The sequence below is a fragment of the Pseudopipra pipra genome, chromosome 3, assembly GCF_036250125.1.
Source record: "Pseudopipra pipra isolate bDixPip1 chromosome 3, bDixPip1.hap1, whole genome shotgun sequence".
Taxonomy (NCBI): Eukaryota; Metazoa; Chordata; class Aves; order Passeriformes; family Pipridae; genus Pseudopipra; species Pseudopipra pipra.
The window spans coordinates 55,864,741-55,886,842 of record NC_087551.1 but is presented as its reverse complement, the minus strand read 5'-3'; the positions used below and the strand labels follow the sequence as shown (position 1 = coordinate 55,886,842).

The 22,102-nt window shown below is 34.8% G+C and overlaps 1 protein-coding gene across 3 annotated transcripts in view; it reads left to right on the top strand.

Annotated features, from left to right (window-relative positions):
* VTA1 (vesicle trafficking 1) overlaps window positions 1–21,874 on the top strand; it is a 34,589-nt gene extending 12,715 nt beyond the window's left edge. The window contains exons 3-8 of one of the 3 annotated variants that reach the window (XM_064649312.1): window positions 1,906–2,033; window positions 2,697–2,772; window positions 6,105–6,216; window positions 12,695–12,868; window positions 14,602–14,682; window positions 20,754–21,874. In XM_064649312.1, the coding sequence (XP_064505382.1) occupies window positions 1,906–2,033; window positions 2,697–2,772; window positions 6,105–6,216; window positions 12,695–12,868; window positions 14,602–14,682; window positions 20,754–20,899 (717 nt within the window). In that variant the 3' untranslated portion in view covers window positions 20,900–21,874. Of the gene's footprint in view, window positions 1–1,905; window positions 2,034–2,696; window positions 2,773–6,104; window positions 6,217–12,691; window positions 12,869–14,601; window positions 14,683–20,753 lie in introns of all 3 variants that reach the window. The other 2 variants (XM_064649311.1, XM_064649313.1) reach the window with 2 other exon arrangements.
* The last annotated feature ends 228 nt before the right edge of the window (window positions 21,875–22,102 follow it).

Genomic DNA, 22,102 nt, shown 5'->3' with positions numbered 1-22,102 from the left:
GCACAGGCACTGAAGGTTCTTCCATGTATCTAAGTGGTGGAAGGATAGAGAGAGCACCTCTAAGCAAATCTAGTACAGCAGTTTTGTGGGCTGGGAAGCTTGGGTTTATGGAAAAGTTGGACCTCTGCAGTAATGTAGCAGCAGCCATTTTCAGTCTGCCCTTAACCACCAGGGGGCACAGAGAAGCGCCGCAGGTCTGTGCTTTCACTGACGCTGCAGTTGGGTGTTTTAGAGGTTAAGACAGAAGCTTACAAACAGTCCTGATCTTTACAATACCAAAGAATAAAACCACGTAGATATAGCTGGAAATTACCAGATCTGTCCTTTGCAAGAAACGTCATAATATTCCAAAAATGTGAATTAAACACAGTGATTTTGTATCCAAAATGCATGTTTCCCTCAGAAATATTTTTACATAAAATTGTGTTGTTTTGCTTTCCCAGTACCTGACTGTTTCATTTAAATGTTTCAGGGTGTTTTTTTTTTTTGTAAAGTTAAACTGAAGTGGCTTGGTTTTTAGGTTCAAATTTCGAATCAACATTTATAACACCAGTACTGCTTTATTAAATCACAGACTGTGTGATGGGTAATTTCAAAAGCAAATAACTTTAATATTTTTAGAAGTGTATATAACAGTGTCACTTGTATGTTTAAAATAATCTCCACTGAACGTCAGATCAAGTATAGTTATTCAAGTATAGTTATTTTCTGAGTGTGAGGTATATAGACAGACTGGGGAAATATATGTGTATGCAACCAACTTTTCTCCTGAGTTAGCTTCTGTGTTTCATCTAAGTTACATATCTTTCAATTTACAAATTATGGTATTCTCACAAGAAAATTACACTTTGTAGAACAAATACTTTTTAAAAACCACTTAGAGTACTTGTTGACGAAAGTCTTTAAATTTAAAATTCTATTTGGAAAGCTTATACTTCACTGTTGAAATCAGGTAACTCTTCTGGCAACATTCTATGTCTTAAAAAGTTGGCAGCAGTCTAAAAAATATGGAAATGCAGCCTGCATGATTACAGTTTCTTCACACGCACAATGAAAAATAACTACCATTCAGAGATTGTTTTTAAATCTTTTGGCAAAATAAAGGCTGCAGGTTAGTATCATGCAGTGTTCCTGTTTTTGTTCTCTAAGGATAACCTGAGATTTCCTCATGTGCAAACAGTAAGCCTATTCAGAAGCTGTAAATCCACCTGTTGTAACTGTTAGAGGGTTGTTTGCTTTACTGATTTTTATTAGGAAACCTGAAGATTCTTGTACTCTAACATCTTTGAAAAGAGGTCTTGAATTGAGATACAGTGCTTACACTGAAAATTCCAGTAAATCCATAGGTCACTAGACCAGTCAGGGTAGGGCTCACACACTTTGAAAGATATAATAAACTGCAATTAAATAAGCTTTATAAGAGCTTGTAAGTTAAATAAGCTTTATAAGAGCTTTTTTTATACATGATCACTCTGATCTACAGTACCTTTATAAAGCCTGGATTACTTTACTGATTGAACTGTGTTGAATCCTGACACAGGCTTCGGAGTGCCTGGTCTTTTGGATACTAAAGGGAAAAACATCTGTAGCTATTCCTTCACAATACTGTAGTTGTGTTTATTTTTAACTTTTACAGAGATTTTCTGTGGTTTTTATAAATATTTTGTGATTGAAGATTCAGAGCTACTTTTTCATAATGTTTCTCTCTCCAAAAGAATGTGCCTTCTCTTTCACACACCGCTTTTAGCATTTTGTTATGTTAGAAGCTGGAAATTTGTAAAACAAAGTGTATGTTGTTTCTTTCTAAATTGTATTGTCCTTGTTTAAGTCAGCAGGTTCATTTTGTGTTTGCAGAATTGCTAGGGTCTAATAAAGTAATTGATGTATATTTCCAACACTTTTCAGATGAAAAAGCAATTTGGTGATAATGAAGCAATTACTCAGGAAATTGTTGGTTCTGCTCATGTGGAGAATTATGCTTTGAAAATGTTTTTATATGCAGACAATGAAGACAGAGCTGGACAATTTCATAAGTAGGTGAAAATCTTTGGTTTTCTTATCTGAATTAAGCTACTGGTCAGGGAATGTGAATATCCAAACTCCCTTTAATTTGAATGGGAACAAGAATTGTGTTTTAATGCATTCTTTTCTCTTTTAGAAAACTTGATTTGTTGTTACTTGTACGTCTCTAACTTCACACATTATCTGGTATCCTCCTTCTTATGTTCCTTAAGAGGCTGTTAACCTGCTGGCAAGCCTTCTAAAACCACAGGCTAATACTGCACTTTATTTACATCAAGCACGTTATAATTTTTACTGAGGGATAGTAAAATAGTTGTGATGATCCATTATGTGGTTTGGTTTACAGCAATTACTATGGCATGTTGATGTATTTTTCGAAACTAATATAGGATTTCCTATGTCCTACATGGAACATTCCAAACTAGAATCTAAGTACAGAACACATGAGCAGTTTTAAAACATACTGAACATTTTCTTCACTGTAGTCAGGATACTAATCAATATATTGCTAGATTTAAATGTTGTGAAGCAGGTTCTGTAACATCAGATGAAAAGAAAAAGAATAGTGATATTTGACTTGAAATAAGCCATTATGGTCTAAAAATGACAACTTGTAGTAGTATGATTCTGAAGACTGACATTACCAAGTTAGCGAAATATTTTCTCTTTTACAGAAACATGATAAAATCCTTTTATACCGCAAGTCTCCTGATAGATGTTCTAACAGTATTTGGGGAGCTCTCTGAAGAGGTAAGTGTTAGGCATACGACTGTATTATGTGATTGCTTTTGCTAGCACAGATGTTGCCTTTATAATGTGTGAATATGAATTTCAAAGAACATATGTTCTGATTATATAGTCTTATGCTTGTTAGTAACTCAAAAAGAATTGTACTAAGTGTTTCAAATAAATCATATGTGAAATACTAGACAACTGTTACCTGTTGGAGGATGCTTTATGGGAAGTATCAGTTAGAAATTCAAAGTTTGATTATTACTGTGGGACACATAGCATTACATTGAACAAGTGGGAATGCTCATAGGGAAAAATGATGAAAGGTTCGTGGCTTTTTCCGCCTTCGCTTTTTTCCATGCCCAGTTTGGAATTCACAGACTCAACATCCTGTATGTAAATCCCCAATCTGATAAGTGTGCCTAATGTGCAAGTTGTACTTGCTCAGTTTAAAATGCAGTTGTTGAGGCTACTTTCATTTGTAAATATTGGAAGGAGGGTAAAAAAATGGTCTTAACAGTGGTGCACTTCTTGTATAGCATCATAACATTCCAACAGTGTCCTCATCCAGTTTCACATGAAGGAATGATGGGACAAATATGATGTGACCGTCTTAGACTTTTGCAGAAGCTTTTGTTAGCCAGAAGTAAGCTCAGCCTGACACCTGGTTATTTAGTATGACACCTATATTCAGATCATCTGCCTGTTTTTTCAACATGTAATTGCCCTCATATATATGTATTATCAACTACTAAAAGGCTTTTAAATCAACAACAAGGCATAGAAAGCAGATATTTGACACCTAGAATCAGAAAATGGGTATTGTACTTAATATGTATTTTTTTAAATGGCAGTTGTTGATTATTGGGTAGTATGAATGGATTGTGTCAAAAATTAAGGGTGAATGTTCTATATCTCAATATTAGAAGTAGGCAAAAGGATTTTCTGGAAGATGTGTTTTACGGGACACGGCTTTCATCAGGTCAGTAGGAAGCTGTGTGGTAGTAGTGTTCTTTTCATTAACCTTAGTAGTAACATTCATTCAGTAGGGTAGTCTTCCAAAAAGGGACAGCAGTGCATATTACAAACAAACTGAACACAACAGAATTTTGCTTCTCAGTTCTGGAATGATATCCCTTGCAGCTGGGATGCGTGACAGACATGACACTTTGTTCCTTTCTCCTTCCTCCATCCAGCATTTTGGGCGTGGGGGGTGCTTGGCCCATTCTTAAATATGCACTCCTTGGGGCACCACCAGCCTGGCTGAAGGTGTCACCTGTGTCCCACAATGGGTCTGCTGGAGCTAGTTATATCCAACGTGGGGCAGCCCTGACTTCTCCTCACAGACACCACTGCTGCCACCCCATGTTGCCAGCACCTGGGCATGGACACCTGGTACAACAACATCTTCACATTTTATCAATAAATAATTGCTGTATTGGAACAGAGGGGAGATGTACAGACTGTTAAATATTGCATAATAATATTTTCTAAAAGTACTATACTCTGGATGAGTATTTCTGCATTTTGTGGCTCCTAGTGTGTTTGTTAATAAAGGAATTTAATCTGTAACACTGACTGACCAGAAACGATTATTAAAAGAAAGCATTTAGCAGAAAGTCAGATTTTCCAATTGCACTTTTTGCTTCTGAGGTATAGTGAATGTATTTTAATAAACCTGTCTTAAGGATAGGCTTTTTTTCTGAAGAAAATCTTACTTGCAAAAATGAAGACTGTATCTTTCTCTTGGGCTTCATAAGGGTCCTGGTGGATACAATGTATTAAATATGAGCAAGGGAGCTTGCTAGAGATACCTTTTGTATTGTGTTTCTCTACCCTGTTCTAGATGACAGTGCAATAGGCTTTGTGAAGTACAGTATTAAATGTCAATTTATTAATTCTCAAAAACTTTGGATTTAATTTCAGTCAGGACTTCTAAAGAGACATCAGTCTACCTCAGTTTCCAAACCACTTTACCTGTGATTGTTAGTGTGGAAATTTGAGTTCACCAGTACCTTTCAGGTGGTGATGTTGATGTGAAGCATGCTATCACAATCTGCATTGTTGATTTGGCCAGTTTATTCCACTCATCCTTCTAAATTTCTCATCTCTGTTTATATTCAGCCTTGTTCCTTGATAAATATTACTTCAAAACTGTCAGAACTGGTCATTTCTCATATAATTTATGACAAAGTATTTAATTTACATAATCAGTTTAAGATTTATTGCAACAATTGAGAATTCCTGGATTAAATAAACTGTTGAAACTGTTGAAACAGTCCCAGGAAATACAAAGTGGCTAATCTTCAGTTCATGTTTTGACATGTTGAAGGTTGTACCCGGGAACAGTAAAGTATATTTTAAAAAATGAAATGGAAAATCTTAAAATTGTTAAGATTCTGGCATTTATTTCAATCACTCATGTTTTCTGAAAAGAATTTAGGAAAACCCAGGTGAAATGCTTTTCCTCAATTTCTCTTTCCCAGAAACTGAAAATAATGAAAAATCATGTTGATTTTTTCAATTTCGAACTGTTACCATGGAAATGGAATCAGAAAGGCAGGCAGCCACTTCTCACTGCTATTGCTTCATACTGACACCATTTCAGAAAAGGAGAGTTGGCAAAAAAATATATTGACTGTCAATATAATAATTATTTTTAAAGACACGTTATTTTTTCTATTAACTGTACTATTAAGGTTGTCATTAGCAGTTTGTTTAAATTTGCAAAAAAGGTCCGTCATCTGAATTTTAGCTACGTTGTGAAGATATTAAATCAAAATATTATATGTCCTAGAATATCCCAAACAAATCACATTAATCTGCATCTACATCAGCCTTTCTGTATTCATGCTTTTAAATAAATTTTTTAATTTTAAAATAATGTAATTAGAAAAGATTTTATATTACTGATCAGCATCAGTCACATTTTAAGTTTCAGGTATTTAAATCTAAAGTGAATAGTCATTTTAAATTTATGGAGATAGAAAACTTTCATCATCAGGTCACATCGGTACTTCCTACACAGTGCTCTGCATTTCATACTGGTATGAATAGATGGTCTTGGTATAATTTATTTCCTTTTCCTGACATGCTGCATTAATCGAAGATCTCCACATTTTCCTTTCATGCTGAGATCCTGTTAGAGCTGTTATCTTTTTTTTTTTTTTAATACACCTGTTAATTTCACACATGTTGTTTGTCTTTAAAGGGATGTCAAATGACAGAAGAGAAAGCAGTCTAGTTTTCTAATCTTCTCTCAAGGTGGAAAACATGTTTATATTTCTGTTTTGAATGCATAAATTCACAGAAGTGAGTGGGTAAAATGTCTGGCCTTTTCCCTTCCCCAGAACGCACAGCACAGGAAGTACGCCAGGTGGAAGGCAGCATACATTCATAACTGCTTAAAGAATGGAGAGACTCCTCAGCCTGGCCCCATTGGAATGGAAGGAGAGAGTTTCGGTATGTTTTTCTTTTATTTTCAAAAGAGCAGAGGGCTGTGCCAAGACCGAAATGGATGGTATGCACAGTTTTTCAGGGAGCACCCCACAGGAAGCAAAGCTTCCCCATTTAATGTTCCATTCACAGTGGGCCACCTTCTGCTTTTTCTTTTCCGCTTTTCCTGCTGTTAATTTTATTGGACTTTACTGTTTGATTGACTTATTTAATAAAATATTTTTTTTCTTTGTAGTAGAGATTATTATTTTGAATACAGCTACTTTCTAAGAAGGCATTGTCAGCTTTGGGGCAGAACTTTGTATTTCTTTATTAATACTCACGCTCCTTCTTTTAAATCTGTTCTGTAAAGTTATGATCCCTTTGCCAGTTTATCCTCTTTCAGAAGTTACATAGGATTTGAAAATGAACTGATCATAGGTGAATTCAACTTCAAAGCAAACACCTGGTTGTGAGACAACCCCTTTCTCCCTGTACAGTATTGTGGGTTTCAAAACAGGTCTGCTGTTTTTCAATTGGATTTCCTGCCTCTTTCTCACTTGTCCACCTTTTCCTCATGTCTTCAGTTTTTCCTTGTGGTCCTCTGGCTACCTGAGCTTCCTGTACAGGATTCCTTGAATCCTCTAACTGTTAGGTAAAGTGGGGATTTCCAAGCACATCCACTTAACCAAAATGAATGTTTATTACAACAGGCTGTTTTAAACCTCCTAAGTTACAACTTTTACTGTCTGCTATTTAATACACTCAGACCTGTCTAAATTGCTGCTAATATAAAAGGCCTGGCTCTTCAGTATGAAATGTTAGGGACATTCAAAACTTTCTCATTTAGAGCTTTTTAAAGACAGACACACCACTTTGAGCAGACATGAACTAGCCTCTCTATAAAGTAACAGAATACATACTAAGCAGACTCTCTTACAGGATCACATCCTAATCTCTTCTGAGAAAGACAGCTCTGTTCTCTTTTTTTATTATGTGTATATTTACTAAGAGTAACTAAACAATCAAATCAGAGTTGCCATATTTTTATTTCTAATCTTTATAGATGTTACCCTACTTCTAAAGTAGAGATCTGCAAACTTCACAGATGTATGCATATTTTTGTGAAGTCAGATGAAATCATGTGCAAAACTTTTTTGGTTAAACTGCTAAGCCAGAAAAAAGTATTACTATGGTGTGTGTAAACTGATTATGTTTTTCAGTTATTGATAAAAGCAAAAGATATGCAAAAAATATTCATTTCTAAAATATATAAAAATAGAAATTGTATGTAATTTATTAAACTAACTTTGAAAATATTTTCACCCATTTACTTTTCCTTTGATTGCAGTTTTTCTATGCTTAATGCTTTGTGGATGTTTAGTTCTTTTTGCATTTAACCAATTGCTTTTGATAGTGATCAGTTTTATTAATAAAAGGTCTCTTTGTTTTTCTCCTCAGTCAACACAGATTGAATATGAATTTTAGAGGTTAATCTCTTACGAAATAGGATGTCTTTGGAATGGATATTTTCACTATGCAGATTAAAATAGACTAATTCTGCACAATGACAATAACCTCTATGTATCATTCTTCACATACCTAATGAAAAAACTAACATTAACCGTTTGAAGTTTTCTTCTGACCTAGTATATGAGACTTTGTACATATGCACGCACAAGTATAAATATATCAATCACCTATATTAATACATAAATTCATAAAACTTATATAGCCACCTCTAAAAGTGCAAGTTGCAACTCCCACTGCAAACCTCATCACATCTTTGTCAAATTACACCAGTTTGATGATTTAATGAAAAATGGAACATACGGGAGAACAGTCTTTTGGTATATTGAATGTAATGAATAGCTCAGTTAAATATTTTTAGTTTTAAATGAGTTCTCTTTAGGGGTCTGGCTCATAGTGTGGTAAAGCTCACCTGATTATCTGAAACAAATTGTGAATTGTAAACAACTGCAAAAATAGAATTTCTAAGTAAATATTACAAAGCTTTTGCTAAAAATCTGTGTGTGCAACTTGTGTAGAAGCTATTGCTCAGCAGCAACAAATAGGTTCTCTCTTCATTTTATTAATATGGAATGCAAAGATAACTGACTTGCTCAAGGCTGCAAAAGAAACTGTTGTAGAAGTAAAAGTAGAATTCAGGGCCTTACTCAAATCCTTAGTACTCACTGTGGTTCAGTACAGGTGAATTGGTGAAGACTCTTGCTCTCCATTACCAAGTTATATCTACATGCAACTTAAAAGGGACGCAAATGCTGAGTGAGCCAAAATTTTAACATCCTTACTGTTAGGGAGCCTGCAAGATCTGTAATTTGTCAATATCTTTTTATATTGTTGTGGAATTGTATTTCATGTAGAAAGATAATTTCTCACACTTTTATTTTCTGAGAAATGAAATGAAAAATACCTTTTCTGACATTTATTTTGACAGTTAACTCCACAGTGTAGGTGTCCCTAATGTTTTACACAACCAAGACAAAAACTTTATGCAAATTAATTTTTATGAGAAGAATCAGTAAAAGAGAGTTTCAGTTCTTGCTTTGTGCATCATAAGAAGAAAAGCAACATTGTTTGAATGTACGACTGGACCTTCCCCATTCCTTTCTGCTTGCTCGTTTTCTTCCTCCCCTAGCAAGTGGAAAAAGTCTGTTTAAACAGAGTGAAGCTAGGTCTCTGAAGCTTGACAAATTACCATTTTTTTCCAAAGTGTTGGGGTTTTTTTGTGATTTTTGAAAACCATACTGTAACTCTTGGAGATGTTTTTACGGCAACATAGGCATGCTTTATGCAGTTCTGCTGTTGGATTCATGGATACTTTTGTCAGGATGCCACCATGGAAACCTTAAAATAACATGCTTAATTTATTAATGCAGTTGGAATACAAGTCCTAGAGAACATATAAAGGTTACTTAGCATTTGCCCTAGGTCATCCAACAAGATTTTATACTAATGGAAAAAAAATGGAAATATTTAAAAGTTCTAAATGGTTATAGTATAGCCATAGTAAATAAATGAAATGTAATTGCTTACACTGCAATATGTAATATGTAATCTACATTTATATTACAGAATTTGAGAAAACATTATTAGTTCCAACTAGTAGAAAGAACATTGTATGAAAAGTTGATGCACTTTGGAGTTTATTTCTCAATGTTGTGGAAAAAAATTGGATGTATATGTATTTTTTTTAAAAATCAGTGTTCCAATAGAACCTTACATTATGAATCTTATAGCAACATCTCAAGCAAAAGAGAAACAATGCAGCAGAATGAGAAAAAGAAAACATTTTAAAATTAAAATTGATACCTTTTAAATCTCTGAATTCATTAAAAATAGGAGTCCATAGAATTGGAGAAGTCTGGACTCCTCAAAAATAATTTTTTTTTTTACTCTTAAATTTAGCGCACTAAGCTGCTGAAGTTAAGTCATAATTGGTGCTTCCTTACACTAGACAAGGAAATCCCATTAAGCCTTGAGAATCCTCTGTTTGTACAAAAGTATCTTTGGATAGTTGGTTATGGGGCCAGGGATATCAGTCTTATTTCACAAAGTCTTGTGTTCCATAAATAAATAATAATTTTAAAAATGCAAACAGATGGTGTGGGTATACTGTAGCTTTGCAGAAAATATGAAGAGCTTATGGATTCATTATGCTGGGATTCAAGCACAAAGGTTTATGAGGTTCCAAGACAAGAAACTCAGCTGGAGCTGAAACGACATGTAAAACAATTGTGTCACTGTTTCACAGCCTAGTATTTCAGCATCTTTAAGCAAATTGCAAGGAACTTTGAGTTCTAGGTTACTACTGCTTTATGAGAAAATAATTCTCTAATTTTTTTTAGTGTTCATTCCCATTGCCTGGAAAAGATTATTTTTTTTTAGTAATGTTATGGATGTTCTAACTGCAGAATTTAAAAACAGTTTGTTGACTTAAATATTCTTTTTCAGCAGTGTGAAATCCTTTTATTTGGCACTACTGTTAAAACTATTCACAAATACTGCAAGTGCGTATCTTAAAATGTTTCTAATACTTTAATCTTTGATAAAGAGTTTTTAAATATTTGCTTTGCAGGAAGAATACTTACAATGCTTTGATGATATCTGGGCACTTTAAACACCTAAGAAGAGTTAATTTAAACAAAACTACTTTTACATTTAATACAGTTTAACACTGGCCAGTTGCATAATGAGCAAATCAAACAGTTGAGCTTAATCTTTTGGTACATATACCTGATTAAAAAGTAGATTGCCTTTATTGAATTTTCCTTTTGCAGGCACTGTAATTAAGGATGGTCAGCACTGGTAACACTGGTTTTGGTTGTTTTTAACATTGGCAGACTTTTTTGAGTTCATGTTTTCCATGGCCAGTGCTCCCTACAGCACTGCACTGTTACAGGAGTGACGAGACCCTGAACTATGCAGTGAGGAACTTGAAGCTCAAACTGAGAATGTCTTGGAGAGAAGATGGGATTACTGCAAGAGAAACAAAAGTATGGGGCAAGAGGTTGCAGGGGTATGAAGTCCTAGTGCACAGAAAGAGAAATCAGAATGGGACTGGAAAAGCAGATAAGGGCAACAGGAAGCTACAGGGGGCAGAACAAAGGAATAAATGCATTAATGGTTTAAGTCTGGGCATGAATTTACAGGTAATTTTTCCTAGTTGAGATACTGAGTACAGTGGAAGGATGTTCGATCTTACTGCCTCATTCTTAAAAGTGGCTTAGTAATTTTTATAACAACTTTCCCGAAATCCTAGCTTCATGCAGACGCCCAGCTTGGAGAAGCCAACTTTATAGCTACAATTTTACAAAGCTATAATTGGTAACAGTGTTACAAGTAATATTGGGCAGCCTTACCTTCAGACAGCATGATGAGTGTTGTACATAACTATTTCTTTCATCTTATGTGTAGTAAGCCTCTGTGTTTTTGTTAAATGTATTTTTTTCTGAAACTGATTTTTTAAAGTTAACACCAAAACCACTGAAAAATACAGCATTTGAACTTATTTTTATCATTGCAATATTATTTGAAAGACATTCATTGTTTACTTTTGAACCTCAAAAATAAAGTTTTCTTCTCTTTTTTGACAGTTGTCAGGCATTAATTTTATTTCCATGTGTATTAACCACATAATATTGTAGTATGAATTACTAGCAAAAAATATAGGAAAGGAAATATCTGGCTCCTTAAGATACCCTTTGTCTTCCAGAAATCTGCCAGATGTTTGTTTGCCTATGTCAGAAACAGTTTAATAAAACTACAGTGTATTTATTAAAGTCTAGTAAAAATGTTCTAACAACAATACTGTTGATTTTACTCTGCTTTGTAGCCTTTTATTTTAGTAAATAGTGTTGTGACTTAAAAGGTGTTTAGTGAAGGTAGCACCTGAAGTTTTTTCTGGGAGGAAGAGGGTCTTAAAGGGAAAAAATTCTTATATTTGTAATAGTAATATTTTTAACAGTAGGTGGTTTCATTATTAAGCAGTATAAGTGTTTGAATAACATAATAATAATAATCTTGTGTAGTTGAAGATCAGTATGGATTTCATAAAAAAACATCTTTTTCTAGCTCTATACACATATGAGTTTTGTGCTCCTATATATTTTTTTTTTCACTTTCAAGAACTGTCTGTTAAATAAGCAATTCCCAAAACTGTACTTGTTCCATCTGACATTATTGATACAGGAGAATACATACACAGCAAAAGAAAATTAACTGTTTTAAATTGAACTGAATTCAAATGAAGGAGCAGAAATCAACCATGTTCTAAAGTAACTGGATCATTAGCATAATAAATTGATCACTAGCCTTTAAAGCAACATTGAATAAACTAGACCAGAACCTTAAGAACATGACGAGATTGAAAAATAATATGTATATTCTTTGTACATGCTATGGGATATATTGTTTTTGTAGAACATTATGTACTGTAACTGTTCTAGATACAATTATGACTTAGCTAAGCTGCATTTAGTTTTCTTGTTTGGTATTACTTTCCCAAAGTTCCTCTTTTTTGCTATTTATCCATGGTTTGATATGGAGTAAAAGGATTATCTAGTTTTTTACAAAGAGTTTGTAGGGCAAATACAGTTTTCCATATTCTGATTCATGTATATATTAAAACATAGATTGCTGCATGTTTGTACATCTTGTTTAACTACTGTGGATGCAGTACATGAATGTATAAGGGATTGTTCTAATGAGAAAGATTTCTTATATTCAGACCAGTAATGAAATGATCCTTCAATTCGAACAGAAGAGACCTCTGAAAGTATGTGAGTTTCTAGATCTTTATTGTATGGTATGTTACTTTTTTATTTTGTCAAATCAATTGTAGGTGGCTTGATGTTTTCTGGCACACTGTAGTGGCAATTTTTTTACTAATAAAAATTCGAAAGGAGGTTTTAAAGAAAGCCAGAGTTTTCAAGTGTTTGTACGGAACAGCTGCAGTAATTCCTGTTTTGTGTCATCTTAGCAGATGTTGAAAAGGAAGAAGCGGGGTCGTCTTCTGTCCATAGTGGAACAACTCAACCAGCATCATCATCTACATATGAAGCTAACAACACACCAACTAGTAATTACACTGGCATACATATACCACCAGGTGCCCATGCACCAGCCAACACTCCAGCTGAAGTACCTCATAACACAGGTATGTCCAAATCACACCTAAAAAATCCATGCCTTTACTGAGAGATGAACTCTAGCCCACTTTCCCTTACCTATAAAGTAGAATAACACAGGTATTGTGTGGCAAAAGCATCTTCATAAGATAATATTATAAAAATGCCATAGGGAATACTTTTTTACGTTTTTTAAAATGTGTAATTCATATTTTGGAGCACTTTGCCAGAAGAGATTTATGGACTAAAAAAATTACTATCCCTGCAGACAGAATTTTTTGTCTTCTCTAGAACCAGTAAAATGATGTTGCATCGCAACATCTATACTATAAAGCGCTGTTTGTATCTTTCACTTGATAGATGAAATTGTGTTATTTCATTTCATATTTGGCTTTCCCTGTGTAGATGGGCTGTCATTCTTTATGCGGGAGCATATCCAACATAATGTTGAAATTGCTACAGCAACACTACAGCAATAATTCCTGATGTACTATTCATACTTTTCTTCTTTTTGGTTCGTGCTCCTTTTCCTGTGCAAGTACTTTACTGTGATTGACCTCAGACAATATTGTTAATGGGAATTTTATCCCTACTGCTAAACATATTGCCTCCTACATCCTTATTATTATGTGCCAAAGTTCCTTCCGAGTTGCAGTATTAAAAAAATTGTCTTCAAGGATTGATGAATACAACTTTTTTACCTCATGGGACCTTTTTATAATAACCATAAAATATAATGGTTGATAATAAGATTAAAAATTTTATTTCAATCTTGATGATCATTTATTGTTTAGATACTTTTTTATATTATTGAACATGTTTTTGTCACACAATCCCTCCTTTTACTTTCTCATTTTAAAAATGCTTCAACCTATGAGGAGTTCAGGATGCTCTTTTTTCAGTTTTATCAAAGGGAAATCCTTCAGATAGGTGGGGTTTTTTTGGGTCTGGGAGGGAGAGTGTGTTGTTTTTACCATATCTGAAAATTATGGAGTATGTACCTTGTTGGAATACATGAATTTCATTGCATTATATAGTTTTAACCCCATCAATCATTCCATGCAGTAACAGATAATTTAGAAAAGTGATTATACCATCTTCCTACATAGCAGATGTTGTAGAAATAACTTTATGTTAGTCTGCTATGAACTGGACATATTGCAAAAGCACACTTTTGGATCTAGGCAAATGAGTGTGTCTAAAATGGGAACACATACAAGAATGTTTCACAGCATGAAGTGCTGTTTCTTCTAGCATCACCATTTCTCTTTTAATTCTAGCTAGCTTTTTATTTTCATCAATTGTTTTTGAAGTAATTAGGAAGGAGATAGTTTGCAAGTGTTAGATGACAGGCATGAGTCTTTAAATAATAGAGATTGTCTCTGATATTAAAATGTAGAATTTAAGTTTCAGACATCAAAGTTAACTCACACTTTTCTTTAGCAGGTTTTCCTCAATGCTCTAGGGAGTCTCTTGGAGTAGTGTTTTCCTATCTTTTTGATGCTTGAAATTAAATTTCTGTGAAATCCTGTACTGATAAAATGGATGACAACATGGATGACAATATTCTTCTGTATAATTTTATAAAACTTTCATAGTATGAAGTGAGGGCTTTAAAATTATTTGTTACACATTTTCCGAATTAGTAAGCTATCAGCTGCTGAATTTAAGAATCATTAGGTGTACCTGTTCCATTTTGTTTGTTTATTTTAAAGCCTGAGTAAAAATAACCCAAGTCCGTCTTTTTTGGATTGATTTGCAGGAGTGACAAGTAACACCATTCAACCTGCTCCTCAGAATATTCCTCTAGTCGATCCTTCCCTTTACAGTGCTCAGTCTGGAGGTAAGCTGGTGGCATTTGTATTGCTTGTACATGGGCATACTTTGTCCTTTTTGTCTCCCCTGCACTGCAGGAAGAAGTTTGAGAAATATTGTCATTGTTATCTGAATGCTACTAATTCCAAAATTTTAAAAAGAATTGACATCACCTAGGCATTTTTTTGCTAAGAGTTTAATAGTTTCTGAAAGCTTTGTTGCAGTGTGTGGTTAATGCTGTCTATCTGACTGTTTTGAACCCATGAGCTACCATTGTGTAAGGCTTTTTATTATTTATGTTTTTACTTCTCAGATGAGGTTGTGATATACTTAGCACAGCCTATATTCCCAATGGCCTTGCTAAATTATATTTTTGGTCATTAATACACATTCCCTTTACTTAAAATTTGTTCTACAGGGTCAATATGTAAGTTATATATTCACTTCATTAAATAATTGCAACATTCCAGTGGTGGTTTTGGTGCAGCATAATTGTTATGTGTGCTTGTTGACTACAAGTAGTACCCATGTTAAATGAAATAATTTATAAGGTATTGCTAATTATGTCATTTTGATGTACCATTTAATCAAGGCTTTTATCTTCTAAGATACCATCTGCCTTTGATGTTAAAATCACTAATAACCTATATCATGTGTATTTTTATGTCTGCTTGCATATACCATGCTTTGAAGTGTGCACATAAATGCTAACCTTAGGGAAACCTGTGAAAGAGTAGTGACTGACAATGAAGCTGGAATTATCCTATATTCTAATTTGAACACTCATGTACATTTGGACAAATTAACTGGTTTCTAGGAGTTTTTCTGTCCGTGAAATAGATATTTATATTATTCAATATCTGAATGGTATCAGTGCATTGCTACCTCTAACCACTTACCTGTGATAACCTGGTTTAATAAGTACATAAATAAAAAGGAATTGAGTGTGTTTGTGAGAATGCGTAGTAAGTAATATTGTGTGATTAAGAGCCTTGCTAAGCACCATGATAAATCTTTAACTTGACCTAACCTGAGTATTTGTATGCCTGCATTCCTCCTGTGCACATCTGTTGTGTCACTGCAAGTTTGGGTCTTGGAACAGCTCAAAGTTACATTCTTATGAGGGAGTTTTGCAGAAGTGCACTGGAAGAGCTGATACAGGTCATACAGGTCATACAGATCCTCAGTTCTAAAAGCTTAGAAAATACGTTTTCAGTTATGTAGGAGTTCAAGAGGGCATAGGGCATGTGTCAGTCAGCAGAGATGCAGTGACAGCTTTGTTTGTATGTGTAGAATTAAAAAGCTTGAGAGCAATGGAAAGCGTTTGTCTGTGCCTGTCTCTGTCCTATTGTGCGTGCCTGGTCATTACCCAAAGCATCCTCCCCTCAACTATACATGTAAGAGTAAGGGCAGATACCATTCTTCTCATGCTGCTGAGGAGTCCCCTTGATGCCAGCAGTACTCTGTTACACAGTAGCCTTGTTCTCTGACCCATAAGTAGATTGAGAAGTGCCTGTATCTCAAGGGATATACTAAACTCTGGGACTCAGGAGCCCCCCCCAGCTCCTAGTTGCAATATATATATTTGGGCTAGATCCTTGCTCCATATTGAGGTAGGTACCATTCCCATGGAACTGAAGTTTCCTTTGCATGGGAAGGAGTCAATGTTGCCCTCCAATAGATCCATAGAGCTAGCACAGTGCAAAGTACACTTGCTTCATGATTAGACACAGTGTCTCTGTCTATACTAACAAATTATACGTGCCTATAAATATTTGGCATGGAGAACTGCTGGCACAGAACCACTCACATCCATACTATTAAACTTTTAAACCTTCTAAACAAGGTAGCTTGTGAAGACTGCTTGAACGGTCTGTAGTCTGCTCTGACCACAAGTCATGTCCAGGAATTGTTTGGGAAAGTGCTAGTTTGCTTGGGCCAAAACCATACTGGAGCGTGTTCCAGCAGGTTGACACTGTAGACAGTCAAGTTTGAGTGCTGAGACGCGTTCTTTGGCACTGTTGAATGTGCTAGTATAGACATAGCCAAACAGGATATTCCACATATTCCTGCAAGACTCCTTCTGGTAGTAAGATCAAATGTATATCTTTAGAATAAATGATATATTTTCTTTCCTTCCCATAACATGCGAGAAGCAATTTGATTAATACTAAGATGGGAGAAAAACTTTTGGTGGAGAGGAGTTGAATATTTTATCAAAAGAAAATTAAGTTAAAGGAACAGTATTCTTTGATTTTGAGTCAGCATGAGTCTTTGAATAGTTGTCCTGTCCTGTGGGAGCAGGTTTCAGAGATTAACATGACTTCTGAAGTGTCAAAACTTTTGCATTTAATTACTGGTTAATGTATTTTACTACAGAGTGTAGAGCTACACAGCAGCTTTGTGCATGTGTGTGTGTGCATTTGTCTGGTGTAGTTTTCTTAAAAAATTTATTACCCCTAGATTCTGCTAACACTACATGCATTCATAGTTGTGCTACACAGTTTTTATAAGATCTTCTTACATTGCCATATGCTCCCTTCCACAAGTGGCATAGTATAGAGAAAGCATTTGTCCATTCTAGTTGTGCGCATAATAATGTAGAAATAATAATTTGACATTGAATGTGCTTTTATGATCTTAAAAAGAAATCCTTTCAAATATTTCAAGTGCTTTAATGGGGAAAAAGAGCATCTTGTTTCAAAAACCATTTTTTACCTTTGCCATCACTGTTTTTATGCACCAGTTTGTGTGATTGAAATATTCTTAAATCAACTGCCTTATATTTGGGCATCATAAAAAGGAAAAACATCTGATGGGTAGAAGAGGACACTAGGGAGAAGCAGATATATCATGTAAAATACACACTACTTTCATTCTAAAACTGCTTTTTTCCCAACACGATTTTCAGCAGTTTTAGTTAAATCATTTTCACTTTGTGTTCTTCTTAAACAAAAAGAATCATGCTTTGGATTCCATATGCCTTTCATGTTTCAGTAATATAACTACTGTGCTAATAATTGCAGACACAGAAACAGGTTTGTTTCAGGATAAATACAGTAAACTTTTCCCATCTTGGTGTTGTTTTAGAGCTCAGAATCATAGGATACTTTGGGTTGGAAGGGACTTCAGGAGGTGATGTGGTTCAACCCCTCTGCTCAAGGAAGGGTCCTGTAAAACCAGTCACTCAGGACCATGTCCTTTGTGTCTCCCCCTGCCCACGCACTCTCTCTGTAGTACAATTTGCTGCACTGAAGGAGGAAGTTTGAGAAAAAATGTCACTTAATACAAAAGGCAGCTTTTGAATTTCTCCAAGGACAGACACTTCGCAGCCCCTCTGAGCAACCTGTCCCAGAGCTTGGTTACCCTCAAAAGAAAAACTGTTTCCTGATGTTCAGACACAACCCTCCTGTGTTTCAGTTTATGCCCATCACCTCTGGTCTTGTCACTAGGCACCACTGAAAAGAACCTGGCTCTGTCCTCTGTATGCTCCCCCTTCAGGTATTTATATACATTAATAAGATTCCCCCGAGCCCTCTCTTCTCTAGGCTGAATGGTCCCAGCTCTCTCAGCCACTTCTCATATGAGAGGTGCTTCATTCCCTTAATCATCTTTGTGGCCCTTCACTGGACGTATCACCAGGATGTCAGTCACTCTTTCTTGCACTGAGGAGCCCAGAACTGGACACAGCACTCCAGATGCGGCCTCACTAGGGCTGCAAGGGACGGGATCACCTCCCTCAACCTGCTGGCAATGCTCTTCGTAATCCAGCGCAGGATGCTGTTGTCTCTCTTCACTGCAAGGGCAGATTGTTGACTCTTGGACAAATTGTTGTCCACCAGGTCCCCCAGGTCCTTTCCTGCGAAACTACTTAGTCCTTAGAATATGTAGATTAAAGTTGGTAACTCACTTCTGTGTTTATACCTTTGATTTAAGGCAGTCATTACAATTAAGTTTCACATTATTTTGAAAACTTAAGAACACAGAACTAGTTTATTTCTATTTTATTTGTCCATTGTGAGGTGCTGATTTCAATAGGAGCTCAGGCTACTGAGTACATCAAAAGATCAACACCCTTACTGTGTAAACTTTGGTTTATAAATTTAAAACTGTTAACTTTTTTCCCTCAAGTTATGTCATAATAGCATCTGAAGTAGATTTCATAATAAATAAGGCTTTATGCCAGCAAAACATTAATAGAGCTCATACTGTAAAAATAAGATTAGACGGGTGAATTTAGGCTTGCTTCCAATAAATTAGTTGAATACTGGACTGATGCCTTGGCCAGTTTTTAAAGAATGATTTTGTAGTTTCTTTTGGCATCATAGCATAAAGCCACTTTGAGGGGAACTGGTCTTTTATAATTCCTTAAAGATGTTCAGTAATGTGGTCGCAGATTGACCCCAGCTGCTTCTACTCTGTAACTTTATGTATGCTACAAAATAACCAAAGTGTGTGCCTGTGTTTATGCACTCCCTCAGTGTATTTACTCACATGTGTACGTATTTTAAGAGATGTAATGTGGCTTCATTTATTCAGCAGTAAACTAATATACATTGCAATTATAATGAGCCCACCAAGTTTTTATGTCCCTCAATGCTTATATTTATTTATTGAAGGGAAGATAAGTAGAGTTTTAGAGTATGTTTTAAAAATTGATAAATTAAGCTTAAGAGCACTTACCTTTCTGCTTTTTATTGGAGTAGGGTTGTTTTGAAAACCAGCAGACCAGTCTAGTTTTTAATATTCCCAGGTTTTTCATTTTATTTGTTCAAAAGCTGTTCTTAAATAATAAGATTGGGGGAAGGAAAAGCAAATACAATAGACACTTTTTGATAAGAACTGAGATTCTTTAGTAAACGTTCTCACAGTATTGCTAACAACAGTTCTCTTTTGAAAGAAAGGATCCAGCTAACTGAAGTTGTGCCATAAAAGTGGGTTTAACTATATTCATGTCATTGCTTAAAATGTTGTACTCAGAGAGCTAAATCTTTGTTTAATCAATTTTTATATAAAATCTATGGTGCATTTAAAAATGCGTTTTCTCTTAATCTGTGTAATCTGTTCACTGCTAATAAAATGCTGTGTTGGAAATTATTAAATATAGACATAATCTTTAGTGTTTCATATAATTATTTATCCGTGTCCATAAAAATCCATCATTTACAAGTTAAATTGTTCTGAAAGAACCTTAGTAAAGGTTTTATAATTTGTCCATTGGTTATTGGTGTGGCATGGGATTAGCCTTAAAACTCCTAGTGAATTTATGGGTGGAAGGAGGTACAGTAACATAACTGTGCTTTATTTTACGCACACATCACTGATGCTATTCATATATAAAATCTTCTACCAGTTAGGGCATAAGTCCCTACTGTGCTTTCTTGAAGACTGAATGCATGTGTTTGAGCGTTGCAGAATTCCCAATATTTTAACTTATGTTAAGAAAATATTCTGATTAATAAGTAACAGATGGTTTATAGTATATTATGAGAATATTTTTTGCTAGTGTTCTCCAGTATTACAAAAATGGGCACATTTAATGACATCAATCTTGTTTCCAGTCATCTTACATAAAATTGGAAACATAAGAATTATTTGGAAAAACAGAATTATAAAATGTGTGAAAACATGCTGGTGAGGAATTCTACATTTTGAAAAGTTATCCAGTTAAGAAGGAACAGTTTCTAACTCAAATGTATTATTCCTGAAGAAGAGAGCAGAGTAATTATACTGTAAACACAAAGACCACTGTCCTTGTTTCTTACAGGTTGTTTAAAAGCTCTCCTCTGCTGCCTTAGATGAAGAGCACATCTTTCTCAAAGATCTTGACTTTTGAAAGACACTAGGTCATACAAATACCAGTGTTTAGAAAGGTGCTCATATTTTTCAAATGCCAGAAGTAAAGAAGTTCAGCATTATATAAATGGAAAGAAAAGAGAACAAAAGAAATTCCATAGCTTGGGCTTTGTAGTACTACCACAAATATTAGCCTGGTTTTCATAATAATTACCACAACTATATGTCTAACATAAAAATCATAAGAAAGGAAGCCTAAGTCAGATTTCCTTTATAGTAACTGTAATACTTATGTTTTTGCAGGAGAAGTCCGCTTGACTCCAGAGGACTTTGCCAGAGCTCAGAAGTATTGCAAATATGCTGGCAGTGCTTTGCAATATGAAGATGTGAGCACTGCTGTGCAGAATCTACAGAAGGCCCTCAAGTTACTAATTACAGGCAGAGAATGAAGCCTTTATTCAACAGTTCGTCTTTTGCCTAAAAAACTAACATCTTATTACTGTACCTGTTAGGGTAGGGGAGTTACTCAGAAATTCTCAATTCCATCACCCAGGACAATGAAACCCCTTTTCATTGTCAGATTAGTAATTAATGGTACAGTAGGAATCTCTGTTTTCATCTTACAGACAGTGGAGCTAGAAACATGAATGCAGTGGCTTGTTGTAAGCAAAATACTGAAGAAAGTACTACGAACACCATGCAAAAGTTAGAATACTTGCAGTATTTAGATTATCAGAATGGGAAAACGCTGACTGTAAAAGACTTGAGAATTAGGATGTTCTGTTAAAATTCTTACTCTTATTTTATTATTCCAGACAATTATTTAATAAGTATAATAGCTTTAAAATGGTAACTAAGATTAGTGCTTTCCTCCTAAAATGAGAGAATGTGAGAAGGCTGACAGATCCACAGTAGGAAGAACTTTATTCTGTAAATGAATTATTTCGGTATTTGTATTACCTGAGACATAAGTCAAGGTTGAGGGAGACTTGAGGACCTTTGCATCTCATTTTAAAATGTACTGGAGAAAACATCTCTTGTTACTTCAGAGAGAATAATCCCCTATAGCTGCATGGATTGCAACATGTATTCTTCGTTATTGGTTCTTGCTCCTTCTGTGTGAACACTTTACAATTTTGTATATGTAAGGGAAATTAAGGGAAAGTACTAATATTTATCAGCAATGATCCTGAAACTGGAGGCAGAGATTCTAAACATGAACTTTTAGGGAGATTTACTTCATAACTGTTCCATCTTTAAGAGACTGAAAAAAAAAGCTTGTTCTTCAACCAATAAAGCAGTATAGGTTTGTCTCTGGTCTTAGTGTCATAGAGTTTCGTTTTTTCAACTAATATTTTTCCTGTCTGCTTTGTTGTGGAGACTTTTTGGACTTGGGATTTAATTAAAATATCTTGGAAACTGGATTTTGAGTCTTTATGAAATCTGCCCTTGCAATTATAGAGCTCTTGATTGTTAAAAATCCCTCCATGCTGTTTAAAAGAAAGAATAAGTAGTCTTTTAACTGGCATGACATAATAATTGAGTACAACATAAAGCATGTCTGATTTATGTTATAATTTAAATGACATTTTATCTCTTTCTTTCCAAGCTACTGGATCAAATTTACATTTTTATAGCTGTACTGCTTTGCA